This window comes from Mizuhopecten yessoensis, unplaced genomic scaffold (assembly GCF_002113885.1).
Source record: "Mizuhopecten yessoensis strain PY_sf001 unplaced genomic scaffold, ASM211388v2 scaffold10573, whole genome shotgun sequence".
NCBI lineage: Eukaryota > Metazoa > Mollusca > Bivalvia > Pectinida > Pectinidae > Mizuhopecten > Mizuhopecten yessoensis.
The window spans coordinates 308,789-326,776 of NW_018408614.1; the positions used below are offsets into that span (position 1 = coordinate 308,789).

The window sequence follows — 17,988 nt, forward strand, 5'->3', positions numbered from 1 at the left end:
TGACGTTTATCACATGTTACATTTATGGTAAAGCTAGTTGAAGCTGATTATGCCGATGGTGTTCACTAACCATGGCTGAAACACCGGTCACCAGGATTGATATGAAACATGGATTTATGAAAAGTATTATCAGGAATCAAGTGGACCGGTAATATATTATTTTTAATTATTCTTGTTATCTTCTTATTTGTTTTTCTTGTTCAGATTTATCCTCGACTGGCTCAAGTCAGTTTCATCGTCATCATCCTTAGGATCCAGGGTGTGATGCTCAAGCGACATGACAGCATGGTGCACATATCTCGAACAGCCAGTTCATTTTAAAGAAGTGAGATATTTCTATGTTACAGCTACGAGCTGTTATATCACAGGCACTAGCCCCGTCTGTCAATACACATATAATATGTTTTATTATATTGACAGATGAGGCTAGTTGTTAGTACATGTGGTTACTGGCCGGTATGGTTATATATTTAAAAATGTGGTATCCGTCAATAATAATAATAATAATAATTTGAGGTTCTTATGTACCGCTTTTTCACAACCTTAAGTTTGTAAGTCGTCTCAAATTCTAGCATAGTCCGAATTATTCTGACGTTTTATCAACTTTTTTTTATATTGGTCTGGCGTCGATTAACATCAGAACTCCGGCCCTCTAATAACATGCGGGAAATAATTAAGCGACCCGTGTTAGGGTCGCTCTTCAAACGGGTGGCACGATTTACCTAAAAACACCCCAAAACATCCTGATAAGACCACAAAAAAACACTGATGACACTTAATAATATTCAGTTAATATTATAATGTAGTAACCTAATTTTCTGCAAATGCAAAATAGATTGAAATAATCAGAACCTCAAAAAAACAAGTACGAATTTAACACATCAAACAATATCCTCTTTAGAGCAAATGCACTTATCAAATACAAAATAAACATAGGCTACCTATGTCAAATAATGTGGAAAGAGTGAGAAAAATACGTTTTTATATAACAAATATCGATCTTCTGTGAAAAGGCAAACGGTAAACTTGTTTGCAGCAATGCAGGGGAAGTAACTCAAATACGTATAGTTAATATTACTTGCGTCACTATCCAATTAACGGGAAACATCATTATGTTACAAAATGTCAGGTAGCATAAATATAAATATATTTTTATATGTAATGTTTTTGTGTGTTTTTGGGGTCTTTTTTGGTATCTTTGGGTGTTTGGGTCTTTTTGGGTAAATCGTGCTGCCGCTTCAAACTGATATTTTAGAAACAAATCGCCACTTTCACACACATGTCGCACATGGATCAAAAGATCTATTCTTTATGCATAAGGTGAACATATATAACATGCCTCAAACAACCAATACAATCACTAAAATCTTATTTTTCAAACTTACTGTATTATAGTTTACGTTTTTGATAGCCCCCCCGGCACCAGGGATTAATCTAGGTTTTGGGGGGAAAGTGCCCTTTCAGTAAAAAGGGGAACTTTTTCCCTACTTGGGGGGAAAAAGACACAATCTGACTATCTTGTATATATCATAATATGTATCATTAACATTGCATAATCTTCGATAAGACGAAGGAGGCAATTATATGGAAGAAGAAGAAGAAGATGTGAAAGTAAGATATTTATGTGTACTAGCTGTTATTACTCAGAATAAAGTCAGTATCTTAACCCTTACAACTTCCCTTCGCAACGTTGTCTGTTATCTAGGAAAAGCATGTTTTGCTTAATTCAATCTTTTGTTTTTTGTTCACTTTTAGATGTGAAACTTTAATAAGAATGTTTTCTCTCTGTAAACAATGTAATAAAAATAAAAAAGGAAAGTAAAAATTGATTAAAAAAAAATTATGACAATTTTATAAATACATTGTTTGTGAACTCATATTCTATTCATGTTTAGGAAAAATGGTTCTTGTTACGTAGCTAAACTTCAATTTTTATTTGTTGATACGAAGTTTTAATTAAAGTACATGATGTTCTAATTCACCAGTTCAAACGAACATAAATCATTTATCAATTACAACTCAACACTGTAATATAGGAAATAGCTGACTGCAGCTAGCGCTTTTATTGTGGTAACTACAAAAACACGGCAACAACACGCGACTGTGCACGGCTGTTCCTGAGCGACTGTTCCTGAGCGACTGTTCCTCTAGCTCCAAGTCCCAATCCCAAAGGATCTGTCCTAGCAGCTCTGTAATATGCCAAAGCCTATAAACCTGAAAGCATACACCAAATGGCAAGTAACATCAAAACAAATTAACTCTCTATTGCTCGCTACCAAGTTGACCGGGGGGGGGNGGTAATTCACATGCAACACGTAATTCACCGTGTACGTTAGACTCCACGCCTTACCCCTACATACACAGGTACTCTAGCACCTACGTAACCCCAGTGATACCGTACCATTGATAAATATAATTATTTTTCCTCTATATATATAATGTTTCAAAATAAACCAGCAAAGTTGATTTAATTTATTACATTAAGTTTGTAAATTTATTTGATATTATTTTGTTGGAACACAATATTCCTTATTTCTTATTGTTTGCCAATGTCCATGGACTTACGGCCTTAGAATATCGTCTTGGTTTTCGATTTACTATTTTACTTCAATTGTCTGGACAATATAAACACAGAAATTCAGAAGTAACAGTATCAGTGTCACATTCACATTCACATTCACATTTTTCCTCATTCAAATATTTTGAATTTGTTGATATCATTTCATGTGTAAGTTAATCATAATTATTCTCCACAAACTCTACTTTTACACTGTGAACACATCTTTATTGTAATGTTCAGTTTATATTTAATAAGTCAAAATATGCAAACAATCACCAAGGAATCAGTACCAGCATGACGTGCAATCAAGTTGAACAGCAAACCTGTCAGTCAAGCATTGTTAGTCACAGAATTTTGCGTTTATGCTGTAACTGTTACGCAAGCATATTTTAGTCCTCATTTATGTGTTGCGTAATAATCTACTCAGATTGCCTTCTATTTAATTAGCTTTGCAATAATTAACACCTGAAGACGGATTACGCTTACGTAAATAAGTTACTTTTGCTTTCCTACTACTTTATACACAGATGGGTTTTGCACCAAATATTGTCACAAAAAGTATTTTTCTGGCGCCGATTTTCACTCAAAATTGACAAATGCACAAATGGCGAACAACAACAGTAACACTGAAAGCATTTTAAAGATTTTTGTAATTACTTTTTTGCCAAAAAAAGGGGAATTTTGAGGGGAAATAGGGAAAAATTGGTACCTTTTTCTCGAGTGGAAAGTGCCGTTAAACGGCAGCAAAATGAAGCTAGATTTGTCCCTGCCCGCCTTTTAATGCCACGTGACTAAAATCTCGTCATAACTTTAGGAAATACCTTCGTGATCTCGTCAAGTCATGTGACATGGCTTATGCCCTAATTTCCATTAAAAACATGGTTTGGTATAGAAAACGTTGGAAAATACTGTTCGTAATGATCTTTGAAACATGTTAATGATACCACCTAGTGCATAAAGAATAGATCTTTCGATCCATGTGCGACATGTGTGTGAAAGTGACAATTTGTTTCTAAAATATTTTAGTTTGAAAAGCGACCCTGGCACGGGTCGCTTATTTCCCTCATGTTATAGAGAACCAGAGTTTTGAAGTTAATCAATGCCAGACCGATATAAAAAAAAATGATAAAACGTCAGAATAATTCAGACTAATTCTAGCACTGCCCAACCACATACTCATTTACAGCTGAGTAGACTGGAACAAGCCGAGTAAAGTATCTTGCTCAAAGATACAACACAGTGCCTTGCAGTGACTTGAACACGCAACCCTTTGGTCACGAGCTCGGCGTTCTACCACTAGACTACTGTGCCTTCTGTGCAATGCAGGTTTAGTGGTGTCTTCCTTACTTACTTATAGTTACTTGTAGTTGATTTCCAGTACAGGAACTTTATAGTTTCTCTACACCGGACTCGTAATTAATACCAGGGTTGGTCTGTCACTTCCATATAACCTAGCTTGTTCTAATATCCGCTCTGTAATTGAACAATAGCTCCTGTTTATTCCAGGCCTTGTCCAGTCTGTTCTTGAATATATGTTGATCTTTATCGTATATCCCACTTACTATCTTGTACGTTTCTATCATGCCACCTCTAATGCGACGGTATGCTAATGTTGGTAATTTTATCTTCTTCACCCTTTCTTTATAAGGGAGGTCCTGAAGGTCCAGATGACCTTCCTGAAAGGTCCTCTGGGTCGTAATGAGGACTGGAAGGATTCCACTGAAGGGGCAATCTTGTTGTTACTGAGAATGTGGTTCTATGATGGTTTTTGGAAGAAAGGACTTCTGGTAAATGTCAGTCTTGACCGGGATTTGCTTCAAGCTGCCGCTGGTGGCTCCACAGGTCCTTACATTTGCCTGCCTGATCTTATGGCTGAACTCCACTTCCACAATGTTGTTTATGATGTTGAATAACAACGTTGCCCTGGCTTTTCTTACTGCTAGGGGCTTCCATCTCAGATGACACAGTATGGCTGTCTAGCCTGAGTTTCCTCTGGCCCGACACCAGACTTAGACATTTTGACAGAAATATGTTTGTTGTGTGGCCAGAGCGCACTGCTTTATTAGCTCACCTGCCCGAAGGGCAAGTGAGTTTATGTCATGGTGCGGCGTCCGTCGTCCGTTCGCTGTCCGTCCGTCTGTCCGTCCGTCCACGTCAGTCAACTTTTCCTTTAAACAACTTCTTCTGAAGAACAGACAGGCCTAGAGTAATGATATTTGGCTGAAAGCTTTGTTGGTAGGAGCCCGACAAAGTTTGAGAACTAAAATGACCTACTTTCAAGATCACAGAGGTCAAATATGTCAAAAACTTCAAACGACTTCTGAAGAATTAAAAGGTATAGAATCATCATTTTTGGCTGATGGCTTTCTGAGATGGAGCCCAACAAAGTTTGAGAATGAAAATGACCTTGACCTACTTTCAAGGCCACAGGAGTCAAATGTGTCAAACACTTCAAACGACTTCTTCTGAAGAACTGAAAGGTATAGAATCTTTATATTTGGCTGGTGGCTTCCTGGGATAGAGCCTAACAAAGTTTGAGAATGAAAATTAGTTTGACCTACTTTCAAGGTCACAGGTGTGAAATATGTCAAATGCTTCAAACGACTTCTTCTGAAGAACTGGAAGGTATAGAATCTTTATATTTGGCTGGTGGCTTCCTGGGATAGTGCCCGACATTGTTTGAAAACGAAAATGACCTTGACCTACTTACAAGGTCACAGGAGTCAGATATGTCTTATGCTTAAAACGACTTCTTCTGAAGAACTGAAAGTTATAGAACCTAAATATTTGGATTGTAGCTTCCTGGGAAAGACCCCAACAAAGTTTGAGAATGAAAATGACCTTGGCCTACTTTCAAGGTCACATGAGTCAGATATGTCTAATGCTTAGAACAACTTCTTCTGAAGAACTGGAAGGTATAGAACCTTAATATTTGGTTGGTTATTTCCTGGGAAAGAGCCCAACAAGGTTTGCGAATGAAAATGACATTGACCTCCTTTCAAGGTCACAGGAGTCAGATATGTCTATGCATAGAACAACTTCTTCCGAAGTACTGGAAGGTATAGAACCTTAATATTTGGCTAGTTATTTCCTGGGAAAGAGCCAAAAAAAGTTTGCGAATGAAAATGACCTTGACTTACTTTCAAGGTCACAGCGCTCAAATATGTCAAATGGTTCAAACTACTTCTTCTGAAGAACTAAAAGGCATAAAATTATAATATTTGGCTGGTGACTTCCTGGGATAGAGCTCACCAAAGTTTGCAAATGAAAATGACCTCAACCTACTTTAGAGGTCACAGAGGTCAACAACATTTTAAAGGATTTGTTCTTAAGAACTAAAAGAAATGGATTCATAAGATTTGGCTGGTAGCTATTTGGAATAGAGCTAACCAATTTGAGAAGGAAAATGACATTGACCTACTTACAAGGTCACAGGAAAAAATATGTCAAGCAACTTCTGAGGAAGAATCAAAAAGCATAGAATCTTATAACAATATTTTGCTGATAGTTTCAACAGATGGAGCCAACAAAGTTTGCAAGGGAAATATTTTTAGTGCAGTATGATATTTAATGAGAATATTTTGCTATGACTGCGTAAATATTCAGGTGAGCGAATCAGGCCCTCTTGGGCCTCTTGTATGAAAACGTGGAATTCTCCGACACCGTTTGGTATCTGATAGTTATGAGGTACTGACAACAAAAATCTACTATGACACAACACATACCTCACAGATATTGATAAATGGAATTATTTAGTGATCCAAATCAGTTCTTATTATCACCAACAGCTCCTAAATTCCATCAGTAGAGTCTTTGATTTTCAATCATTCAAAATTTCCCACCTGAGGGATCACCATTTTTGTAGGTCACAGGGTGACAAATCAACCCACCATACTGATCCAGACCGAAAACGAGGGCTGAAACGATACGCCTACCTCACGATACGTATCATGAGGAAGGGCATTCACAGTTTGGTACATTTCGATTCAATACAATACTTTTAATACAATGCTTTACTTAAGAAATAAAATGAATATATAAATGTAAAGGAATGATAATTAGCTGATTCTCCTCAAAATAATACAAAACTAAATGAAGAAAAAGGAAATTAATTGTAAAATACAAATAAAAATCTTATAAAAGGTGATTTCTTTTACTCGACAATATTTAAAAAAAAAAAGAAGTTAATATAAATGTTTAGAAACCCGGCATTCTCAACTACAGAAACCGGCCTCATATCGACAGCAATTAATTCCCTTATTGCTGTTGTGATAGCTTCATTTTGTGGACTTTTGATATCAAACTTTTGGCGTCAGGAAGACCGTTTGACTGTAACGTAATAGTAATGACTGCACAGGCCTTCCATGTTTTGTCGTCACTGATGTCTTTTTCTCTGATGGCGATATTGATGCTTTCGACTTGAAAAAATGTCATGCTTCCTCTTTAGATAGGTAGCTATATTTGTTGTGCTGCCTGTTTTGTAACTCACGTTAGTGAAACAAATAATACAGGTACTCACATGTTTGTTAGGTTATTGTTAACTACGCGAAATCCGAAATATCCCCAGACAGGGGACCGTAATGATGCCGGAGGTTTCTTCAGCGTAACATGATCAGAGTTCGTCTCCATGTTTCTTTATTTCGAAGTGCTCTGATTTTGAAACGACAACAGCGATTGGACAATGCAACCTGATATTGATGAGACAAACCAATCAGAACCGGCGTTATATTGGGGTGTTGTAAACAGCCGAGTGGGCAGGACCGTAACGACTGTACCGTGGGACTGCTCAAAATAATCGTGAACCGAAACGAAAAGAAATACCGCGGTAAATCCTGTACCACAGTTTATCGTTTCACCCTTATCGAAAACGGGATATATTATTCTTGTTTTGAAGATTTCCGGACCGCATCTTTTTGTTGATTAGTCACTCCTCCATACCAAACAGTTGGAAAATTCCACGTTTTCATATATATAGCAGTACGCTCTAGCCCCGCACCAGGCATCTATCTTTCAAAATATCTAAGTCTTGTGTCGGGGCCAGAGGAAACTTGGGCTATATGGCCGTCATGCTATCTTCATCTCTGGAGTAGTTCTGTGTAGAAAATCCTGCAGCCTGCTTTTGGACTCTGTTCATCATTTCGATATAATGTTGGTCTTGATAAGTGTCCCATACTGCTCCAGCGTAGTCCATTATGGGACAGACTAGAGTGGTATATGCTCTTGCCCTAGCTTCCTCTGGGCAGACTCGGAGGTTACTTTGGGGGAAGCCTACCAACCTATCTACCTTCGATGATGTAGCACTGATGTGATCATGCCAGGACTCAGGAGAGGTCGTTCCTGATGGTGACACCAAGGTATTGGCTGTTCTCTACCTCTGCAAGTTGGATTCTGTTCATGTGATTGTTAGTTTTCTGGATGTTCCTTCTACGAGTTACATGCATGAAAACGTACTTGTCTGGGTAAAAATCAATCTGCCAATTGCATGTCCACTGGTGGAGGGCATTGAGATTGCCCTGTAGCTCAATGCCGTCTCAGGCAGAATGTATTTGTTGGTTGGATTTCACTACCTACGGCAGGTCATTTATATTCAGCAAGAATTAAGGGTCCGGTCACCGTGCCCTGGGAACTCCTGATAGTACGTCCACTTCTGATGATCTGTTCCCTTCAGCGCCAACTCGTTGTTTCCTGCTGTATAAACAGTTCCTGATCCATTGATGTATGTTCCCTCGGATCCCATAGTGGTGGAGCTTGTGAAGGAGACATTGATGTATGTTCCCTCGGATCCCATAGTGGTGGAGCTTGTGAAGGAGACATTGATGTATGTTCCCTCGGATCCCATAGTGGTGGAGCTTGTGAAGGAGACATTGATGTATGTTCCCTCGGATCCCATAGTGGTGGAGCTTGTGAAGGAGACATTGATGTATGTTCCCTCGGATCCCATAGTGGTGGAGCTTGTGAAGGAGACATTGATGTATGTTCCCTCGGATCCCATAGTGGTGGAGCTTGTGAAGGAGACATTGATGTATGTTCCCTCGGATCCCATAGTGGTGGAGCTTGTGAAGGAGACATTGATGTATGTTCCCTCGGATCCCATAGTGGTGGAGCTTGTGAAGGAGACATTGATGTATGTTTCCTCGGATCCCATAGTGGTGGAGCTTGTGAAGGAGACATTGGTGTGGGATCTTGTCGAAGACCTTAGAGAAGTCCAAAAGAATGATGTCTGTCTGCTTCCCACTGTCAGTGCCCTCTGCAATGTCATCAATGGTCTTCACCAACTAGGTCTTGCATGACCACCTTCTCCGGAATCGGTGCTGGGTGTCAGACAGAATCTGTTCTTGGTCCAGGTGTTCCATGATAGAGCTATGTAGGATGTGTTCGATTAACTTTGAACATGTTACAGTCAATGACACAGGTCTGCAGTTAGCAGCGCTTGACCGGTCGCCCTTCTTGAAAACCGTAACAACATAGGCTAGTTTTCATGCATTGAGTCAAGTGATGACTGGAATATCATCCTTAGGACAGGTGTTGTTTCTTCCTGTAGCTCATTGAGTAGCCTTGCTGGTCCGGAGTCCGGTCTTGAAGCCTTGTGAGGCTTAGGAGTCCTCCCAGAAGCTTAAATACTCATGTCCATGTGCTGATGGTGACCCATAGATTGCATAGTGGTACAGCATTGTTGTACAGCGGGCCATCTCTCTTCTTCAAGAGTACAACTCCAGAAAACATCTGTCTTTTACTCTTGATAAAGGACCAGAATTGTTTTGGGTTCTGCACTCAGTGTGGACTGATGATGTTGTTGACATACTGGTTGTGGGGAGATCTGATTTCCTCCTTGCCTCAGTCTTCAGGGTAATACCTTCTCCAGTCACGATCCTTTTCCTTAGCTTTGGCTTTGTAGTAGGCTCGGTCCAAACGTCTGATGAGTCGTCTGATAATAACAAGAGGCCCAATGGGCCTGAATCGCTCACCTGGTATTAATCTCACAAATAATCTTTAAAGTGGACTAAAATACAGCTACAGGCAGAATATCAGTGTTTGACTCATAAGAACCTATTAAAAGATTTAAACATATGACGCCTGTGACCTTGAATGTCGAATAAGGACATAAGGTTGAACAGAGTTTATAGTTGTCCAACCAAGCATGCTTCTGGCAAAATATCATTAACCTCAGGACCTTTTGGTTATACAGAACAAGTCATTTAAAGATTTAAACATATATTGACCACTGTGACCTTGCATATGGGCGAAGGTCATTCATTTGAAAAAAACTGGTAGTCCTTAATCCCAGCATGTTAATGGCCAAATATCATCACCCTTAGCCTTTTGCTTATTGAGAAGAGGTCGTTTAAAGGTTTTAAACATATTTGACCCCTGTGACCTTGAATAATTGTCAAGGTCATTCATTTGAACATATTTGGTAGCCCTTCATCCCAGCATCTAACTGGCAAAATATCATAACCCTAGGCCCCTTGGTAGTTCAGAAGAAGTTGTTTAAAGATTTTAACATATTTGACCCCTGCAACCTTGAAAATGGGTGAAGGTCATTTGTTTGAACAAACTTGGTAGCCCTTGATTCCAGGATGCTACTGGCCAAATATCATCATCCAAGGCTGTTTGGTTATTGAGAAGAAGTTGTTTTAAAGGTTTTAAACATATTTGACCTCTGCGACCTTGGAAATGGGAGAAGGTCATTTGTTTGAACAAACTTGGTTGCCATTCATCCAAGCATGATACTGGCCAAATATCATCACCCTTAGCCTTTTAGTTACTGAGAAGAAGTTGTTGAAAGGTATTTAACATATTTGACCCCTACAACCTTGAAAATGGGTGAAGGTCATTTGTTTGAAAAAATTTGGTAGCCCTTCATTTCAGCATGTTACTGGGCAAATATCATCACCCTAGGCCTTTTGGTTATTCAGAAGAAGTCGTTCAAAGATTTTAACATATTTGACCCCTGTGACCTTGAAAATGGATAAAGGTCATTCATTTGAACAAACTTGGTAGCCCTTGATTCCAGGATGCTACTGGCCAAATATCATCATCCAAGGCTGTTTGGTTATTGAGAAGAAGTTGTTTTAAAGGTTTTAAACATATTTGACCCCTGTGACCTTGGAAATGGGAGAAGGTCATTTGTTTGAACAAACTTGGTAGCCCTTCATCCCAGCATGTTACTGGCCAAATATCATCACCCTAGGCCTCTTGGTTCTTCAGAAGAAGTTGTTCAAAGATTTTAACATATTTGACCCCTGTGACCTTGAAAATGGATGAAGGTCATTCATTTGAACAAACTTGGTAGCCCTTGATTCCAGGATGCTACTGGCCAAATATCATCATCCTAGGCCTTTCGGTTACTGAAAAGAAGTTGTTTAAGTAAAAAGTTGACGCCGGACAGACGGACGACGGACGCCGCACCATGGCATAAGCTCACTTGCCCTTCGGGCAGGTGAGCTAGTAATAATGATTGATAATAATTTGAGGTTCTTATATACCGCTTTATCACAATCTAGTTCATAGGTCGTCTCAAAGTGGTTCACAATTTATTATCCGTGGTTATGGGACCTTTACAACCAACCAATACCTTTCTCAACTCCCTGGGGAGCATTGAGCCGGTGCTGCCATTTTGACGCTCACAGCTAGTATTCTACAATTCTAGCACTGCCCAACCAAGTACTCATTTACAGCTGAGTAGACTGGATTAAATGGAGTAAATTATCTTGCTCAAAAATACAACACAGTGCTGTGCCGTGACTCGAACCTCAACCCTTCAGTGACGAGCCCAGAGTCCTACCACTAGACTACCGTGCCTCCTAAATGTCTCCTGATGTACATGTCAGTGTTAATCCACAGGTTTGTGTGGCACGATCAGGACATTTTGCTCAGGACATTCTTAGACTGGATGTTGCTCAGGACATTCTTAGACTAGATGTTGCTCAGGTTAAGATGGAAGTCCTCCCACATTTCACTGACGTTACCAAAGTTTTATCGTCATGAATCCTCTAGCAAATGATGAGGAATCATCATGGAGGCCCTGAAGGTAACAGCCTTGTTCCAGAGATGAATTGATCAAATTCAGATGTTTAATCAATTCAGAGATCAAATCGATTGTGATGCCAATAGGCTAGCTTGGCGATCAGTACTAAAACCTCAGTAGTCATGGTAGTCTAAATTTAACTGACCATTTCGATATCTCTCATTTTTGTTTCTGTTTTTCTTTTTCTGCCTTTTTCTGCATAGTTGTTTCAACATGTTCAGGTTGGGACCCCCCCAACCCTCTCAAACTCCCATCAAATTCTGTTTCTTCGGCCCGATAGTTTCAGTACCTAAGATCAGGATGTTGCGGTTCCTTTGTAAATCTGGAAAATGCTGAAAAGTCTTCGCAAATCATCCAGTCCATTAAGAGAACTTAAAGGCTCCAATCAAAATTGGGACCAGTGTTCTAGAGTTACTAGTAACAGTAGCATTATCTAAAACATCGTTATGTGTAGAGGTTTGATACTATGGTACCGTAAAATGTTAATAATTCTTTGTCATACATGCTTTATGTTGTGAATAGGTCAAACTTCAGCTTATTATAAAGTATCAACTAGGGTCAATGACAACATGGACTTTAATAAGTAAAAGTCATTAAATTTTAGAAATGCCCAGGGTTGTAATATTTTCAAGCAGCTACCAGACTTCAGAGATATAGTCCTATAATGTTCTAACAACATCAAAACAACTAAAGTTTATGGTCATAATATTGATGCTGTGGCAATGGGGAAGAACATATATAGCAAGGTTGCACTACTTGTAATGAGAATATATCGCAGTGATTTTCTTAGATATCCAGATGAATGATACAGGCCATGTGGACCTTTTTTTATGTCCAAGAGCAATAGAAATGTCAAGTTTGAAGTTGTAAGTATCCTGTAGTTAAATTGTTTAACCGAAGTAGCTTTTGACAGGGTATCATTGGCAGAGTGTCCATCAATAATTTGTGGGTACCAAGTTCTAACTTCCATCTGGTCTGTTACATTCTCACACCTGTTATATGTCTATCACTTTATATTACATCTACTTACAGAAACACATATGAGAAAGAAGTCAAAGCTAAGAAGGGCGTGTCAAAGACTGGCAAACATTCTGGGTCTAAGCACAAGAAACCTGAGGCCCATGTGTACATTCCTCCTATGAGACAGCAGAAAGGTACCGCTAATTCACACTTGGAGTCATGTGCTCTTTTCCACACTCTACCAGAAACATTTTGATTGATTGTCTTAAAAAAATCAGAAAAAAGATGTGTATAGATCATAATTGCCAGTTAAGGTATTTCCTCAAGCATTTGAACATATTCGGCATAAGAAAGTTGTAAATGAAACTTGTTGTAGGCCCATGAGTTTTCGTCAAAATATTGGTAATAATTTGTCAATCTTGTAATAAAGTAGAGGGTACCAATAAACTGTTTATTACCACTGTCACTGTAATGTGACTATTTGTTTCGGTGTTTTTGAAAAGAAGTATTTGGTAAAAAGCACATGTTGCAATGCATTTTATCAAATCATAGATAGTTGTTTGATATTTGAATGTTTGAAAATTTAAATTTCTAAAGAAAAAAATAATCTGAATTTCAAATGCAAAGTGTTTCACTTATTACTTTGTTTTATTTCCTTTTAAATAGGAAAATTTTATCAAGAACTATTTTTTCTTTTTTTCTAGATGAAAATTTGAAAGAAGAAATGTTTTGTTTGGAGTTTGAAGACAAAAATGGAGAAGTTTACAACTTCACGGTCTACCAGGTTCGTGATTTAAGACAGGTTTGCGTCATCGACAGCCATCAGTTTCTTTTTAGCTCACTATTATCACTTTGGTTCATGGTCCGACTGTGGTTCTTCCTTGGGCAACTTTTGTTATTACTATTTCACAATAATTACTGGTTGAATCTTTCTCCAATATCATATGTAGGTTCCAATTGGTCCTTGGTTGTGCATGTATTATTTTGAGACTGATCATATCTTGGATTTTTAACATTTGTAGTTATTTTCACTGTTTGCCATAAAGTATTGTAAAGATCTTTCTTAAATGTCACAAGCAGGTTTTTCTTCATCCTTAGTTGTACATTTTTAATTTTAGGAATGGTCACATGCCAAGTGGCCATCTAGGATATTGACTGTTAATGTTTGTTTTCTCTATTCATTAAGAAGTACTGGATGGATCTTTCCCCAATTTCAGATGTAGGTTCCCGTTGATCCTTTAATAGTTGTGTTTGTTCCTTTTTGAATCTGATACCCAGAAGAACATGTTCACCAGGCAGCTATCAGATTTTAACAGTTAAAAATTATCCCTATTTATAATTTCTTGGAAACTTTGAGGTATTTTTTTTTAAACTTCACATATAGCTAGGTTCCTGCTGGTCCAAATTTGGGCATAGTCAATTTTGAGACTGTTTAACAAAAAACATGCAAAAAATGCAACAAATTCACCTTTGTTGACATCACAGGTAGCATTTGTTTACTGATGTGTTTGTTTGTACATTTTACCTGTGAACTCCATGAAGTATATTGATCTTTGATTATTGACCTTTCAAAACCTTTTATTTCTCTATTTTTTCTTCCAGTGTGACAGAGCTGGGGCGGTTGCTAGAAGAATTGGTCAAGAGGCACAGTTACCTCCCTTGTTTGTGGGTGCACTGGAGGAGAGACTACAGCAAGAGTTTGAAAACCATGCCAGTCAGAACAATCCTATTTCCTGAACACTTACCAGACTAAGGGTCACTCACCAAGCCTGTCTCCACAGGTTTCTGATCAAAGGTTCTAGCATGCTAAATTGGATGATTCTGCTGTGGCCAGGGACTGGCTACACAAGTAGCCTGACCATGAGTATCAGAGCTGTCTCAGTTCAGGAACAAAGCTTGTCGGACACCAAACAGCATTGCAGTGTCGACAGATGGTCAAAGTTTGCAATTTCTTCACCTTTGTACGTTTGTCATGGACTAGTACACTTTTTTGAACTGGACTGATTCTGTTTTAGATAGACTATTAAATACACTTGACTCTATCCCTTAGCAGTGCTGTATCATGCTTCCGCTCGCTGTGCTCTTGTTTACCTTCAGATGCAGAAATATAGAGCATATCTTGGCCACTGTTATATATACGGACATTAAACTTGGTATCTAGGAACATCATGAGAAGGCACTGAACAGGACACTATAATCCCCACTTAACCTTGATGTTGAGGACCCCAAATACAGGTTTCTGTGCCATATCTTATGCAAAGATTCATGTAGGGAGATCATGCTTCGTATGCTTATACCTACCATGGTCAGATGATGTGTAGCATACCAAAAAAGGATCAGTTAAACCTCTCTTCTGTATCGTTTTATATAAAAATCTTAAGGTGTGTGAACAAAGTCCCCACTTCAAATTAAATCTAGTTTCCTAATATTCCTTTATGTATTTCCATTATAATATGGCCAAACCCCTTTATATAAAGCTAACACTTTAATGGGCAAAAAGTTAGCATGATAAAATTGTTTTAGTATATCATTTTGAAGCATTCCAGAAAGTTTCCTTACTATTGTAGCCCCTGTAGGTATACTGGATAAAACATACACTTACCTGTTGGATATACGAACGTTTTGTGTTGCGCATGAGCATTTTTAGGTCACCTGAGCTTTAGCTCAAGTGACCTATTGCTACCCGTTTTCGTCCCTCGTCGTCCGTCGTCCGTCGTCCGTTAACATTTTACATTTCAAACTTAAAGTCAAGTTCTGCTGGACCGATTGAACTGAAAGTTGGTAGGAATGATCGTCTCATGGTCCTGACAAAGTTAAGTTAACATTATACTATTTTTTACTCAAATTGGTACATATTTCAACAACAAAAATAAATACTATAGACTCAGGTGACCGTTAAGGCCCATGGGCCTCTTGTTTCAGACATCATCTACTGGGTGTATTGAATGTACAGTATCAGCACAGAGGTAAACAAGAGTAAACACTTCACCAGGTGCTGAGTAGCTGATAGATAGCTATGTTGCAGGCATAAAGGCTTTTTTGTAGAGTTTCCATACGCTAGACATGATACAGTAATAGCAGTATTTTCTTAAGGGATCATTGCGTTTACTTTTCAATTCAAACAAAAGGAACACAGGGCCTTACCACTCACATGAGATTTATGACCTAATTAAAATGAAAAAAGATGAACAGACACTGTAAGAGGCATACTACTTTATGGCACAATAATGTTTACATCATTATGATCATACTGAAAGTTCAAAACAGACTTTCAAGACAATTGAATGGCGGCCATATTTTATTTCAAGTCTGACCCAGGACCATGCCCTAATCATTTACATGAAGTTTCAGCAGTAGAATTTGAGTTTAATTATCAAATAGGTTTTCAAAATGGCTGCAATGGTGGCCTTATTGGATTTCAAATCGACTTGACAATAAGAAGAATTTGTCAAGACCATGTTTTGTCAAAATTGCTTTCATAGAGTTTGAGTTTAAATTCCATTTTTTTTTTTTTAATTGCTGCCATATTGGTATTCAAATCAGGTTTAAAAAAACATTAATTGGTCAGGACCATGTGTTTATCATTTCCAATAAGTTTCAGCAAAATTGTTATACTGGTAATTTGAGCTTAAAAGAGCAGCTGATTTAGCTACTTTGTGTCTAGAATTTATGTCTGTTTTACATGCCTCACATTGAAATCGGAAATATAAATAAGTTTGTGTTCAAGGGGTTCGGATCCAAGGTCTAGTTCATTGTTTGTAAATAAAAAATCTTAATCATCACTCTACTGGCTTCATTTTCTTTCTGATTTGAATGCTACTCGATACAATTGTTCAGAACACAAAAATTTACTTAAAGGGCTTGCCTTTCAGGGTTGTAGATCCAAGGTCAAGGTCATTTTTATGAATAGAAAATATGTTTCATTGCTCTTTTTGCTTGTGATTTTCACAAAACTATATACCGGGTTAATAGTTTTTTGGTACACAAATACCTTGAACATGTTCAAGTTTTAGAGTTGTAGAATCAGGGTTTGAGTTGTTATTACCTGGTACTTGGCAGTATACATGGGAAATAATCTAGATTGGTTCCAGTGGCTGGCTCTACCCCTGGAGGAACCTTAGTCCCTTGATCACAACTTTGAAAACAGTTGAGGTCCTCATCCCATAACCATATTACCGTATTTTACCGGCAATAAGCCCCCTCCCCACTTTGGTAAATGTCCTGGGAACAGGGTGGGTGCCTGCCATTAAGCCCCTACCCCACCCCCCACCCCTTAAAGGGGAAAAAAATCCCGTGGATAACAGAACTTGCTTGCCTACATGTGTTTAATACATGAAACAAAAAATTGACATTTGTACAATCTGATTAAAATCATGTACCTTCTTACTCCTATAACATGAGAGGCCGCTGGTCGGCCTTTTTTCTATCGGATATGATTTTGACGACTGCAACCTCTTATTTACGAAGCACTAATTCTATTAATGCAGATTCCACCTGAAATCCGGGCAGAACAAAATCGGCTTGAAAAACTCACTTAGGTGGTTAACAGTTCATGACAACGATGTCTACTCAGGGTTCATATATTATAGATCTCATATGTATGCCACAGATACAAATATATAGTATATTACGGAATAGAACATGAACTTTTTTATGTCGAAATATTTACTGGACACTCAACAGTAGAGGTGAGATAAAGACCAAGATGGTAGACCATGTTGAATTTATGTGAACAGGGGGGTTGCTAGCACTTTTGGCCCATCTTTTTTCTCAGGAGGGGGGGGGGNATTGGTGGTAAAATAAATACGGTATTGCTTGGCATAAAGATAGCATGAAACACATATATGCTATCAGAGTTGGTCCTGGGGTATTGGTACTCGATTCCCTGGTCACAACACGAACATTGCTGAGATCCTCACTCTATAACAATTTAATATGCAATTGCTTGGCATAAAAAGATGAATACACATATGCTTTCAGCCAACAGGGACTTTCTGGTTCATAAAATGGAAATGGTCAAGATCCACAGCAACTTTTGAGATCCCTACCCTATAACAACATGAACAATTGCTGAGCAACAAAGGACCACTTAAAATTCATGTAAATCCTCCTGTTTATATCAACATTAAGCGTTGATATGTCATTGCCTAACATTGATATGTAGGCACCAAGCATTATTAGCTCACCTGGCACGAAGTGCCAAGTGAGCTTATGCCGTGGCGCGGCGTCCGTCGTCCGTCGTCCGTCCGTCCTTCCGTCCTCGTCCGTCAACTTTTCCTTTAAACAACTTCTTCTGAAGAACGGACAGGCCTAGAGTCATGATATTTGGCTGAAAGCTTCGTTGGTAGGAGCCCTACAAAGTTTGAGAACGAAAATGACCTTGACCTGTTTTCAAGGTCACAGGGGTCAAATATGTCAAAAACTTCAAACGACTTCTTCT

At 38.5% G+C, this 17,988-nt stretch overlaps 1 protein-coding gene across 1 annotated transcript; it reads left to right on the forward strand.

Annotated features, from left to right (window-relative positions):
- Positions 1-15,187, forward strand: LOC110461132 (UPF0561 protein C2orf68 homolog). Its single transcript, XM_021514460.1, has 4 exons — positions 1-148; positions 12,621-12,742; positions 13,253-13,332; positions 14,151-15,187. The coding sequence occupies exons 1-4, from the start codon at positions 72-74 to the stop codon at positions 14,283-14,285; spliced, it is 414 nt and encodes a 137-aa protein (XP_021370135.1). The 5' UTR covers positions 1-71; the 3' UTR covers positions 14,286-15,187.
- The last annotated feature ends 2,801 nt before the right edge of the window (positions 15,188-17,988 follow it).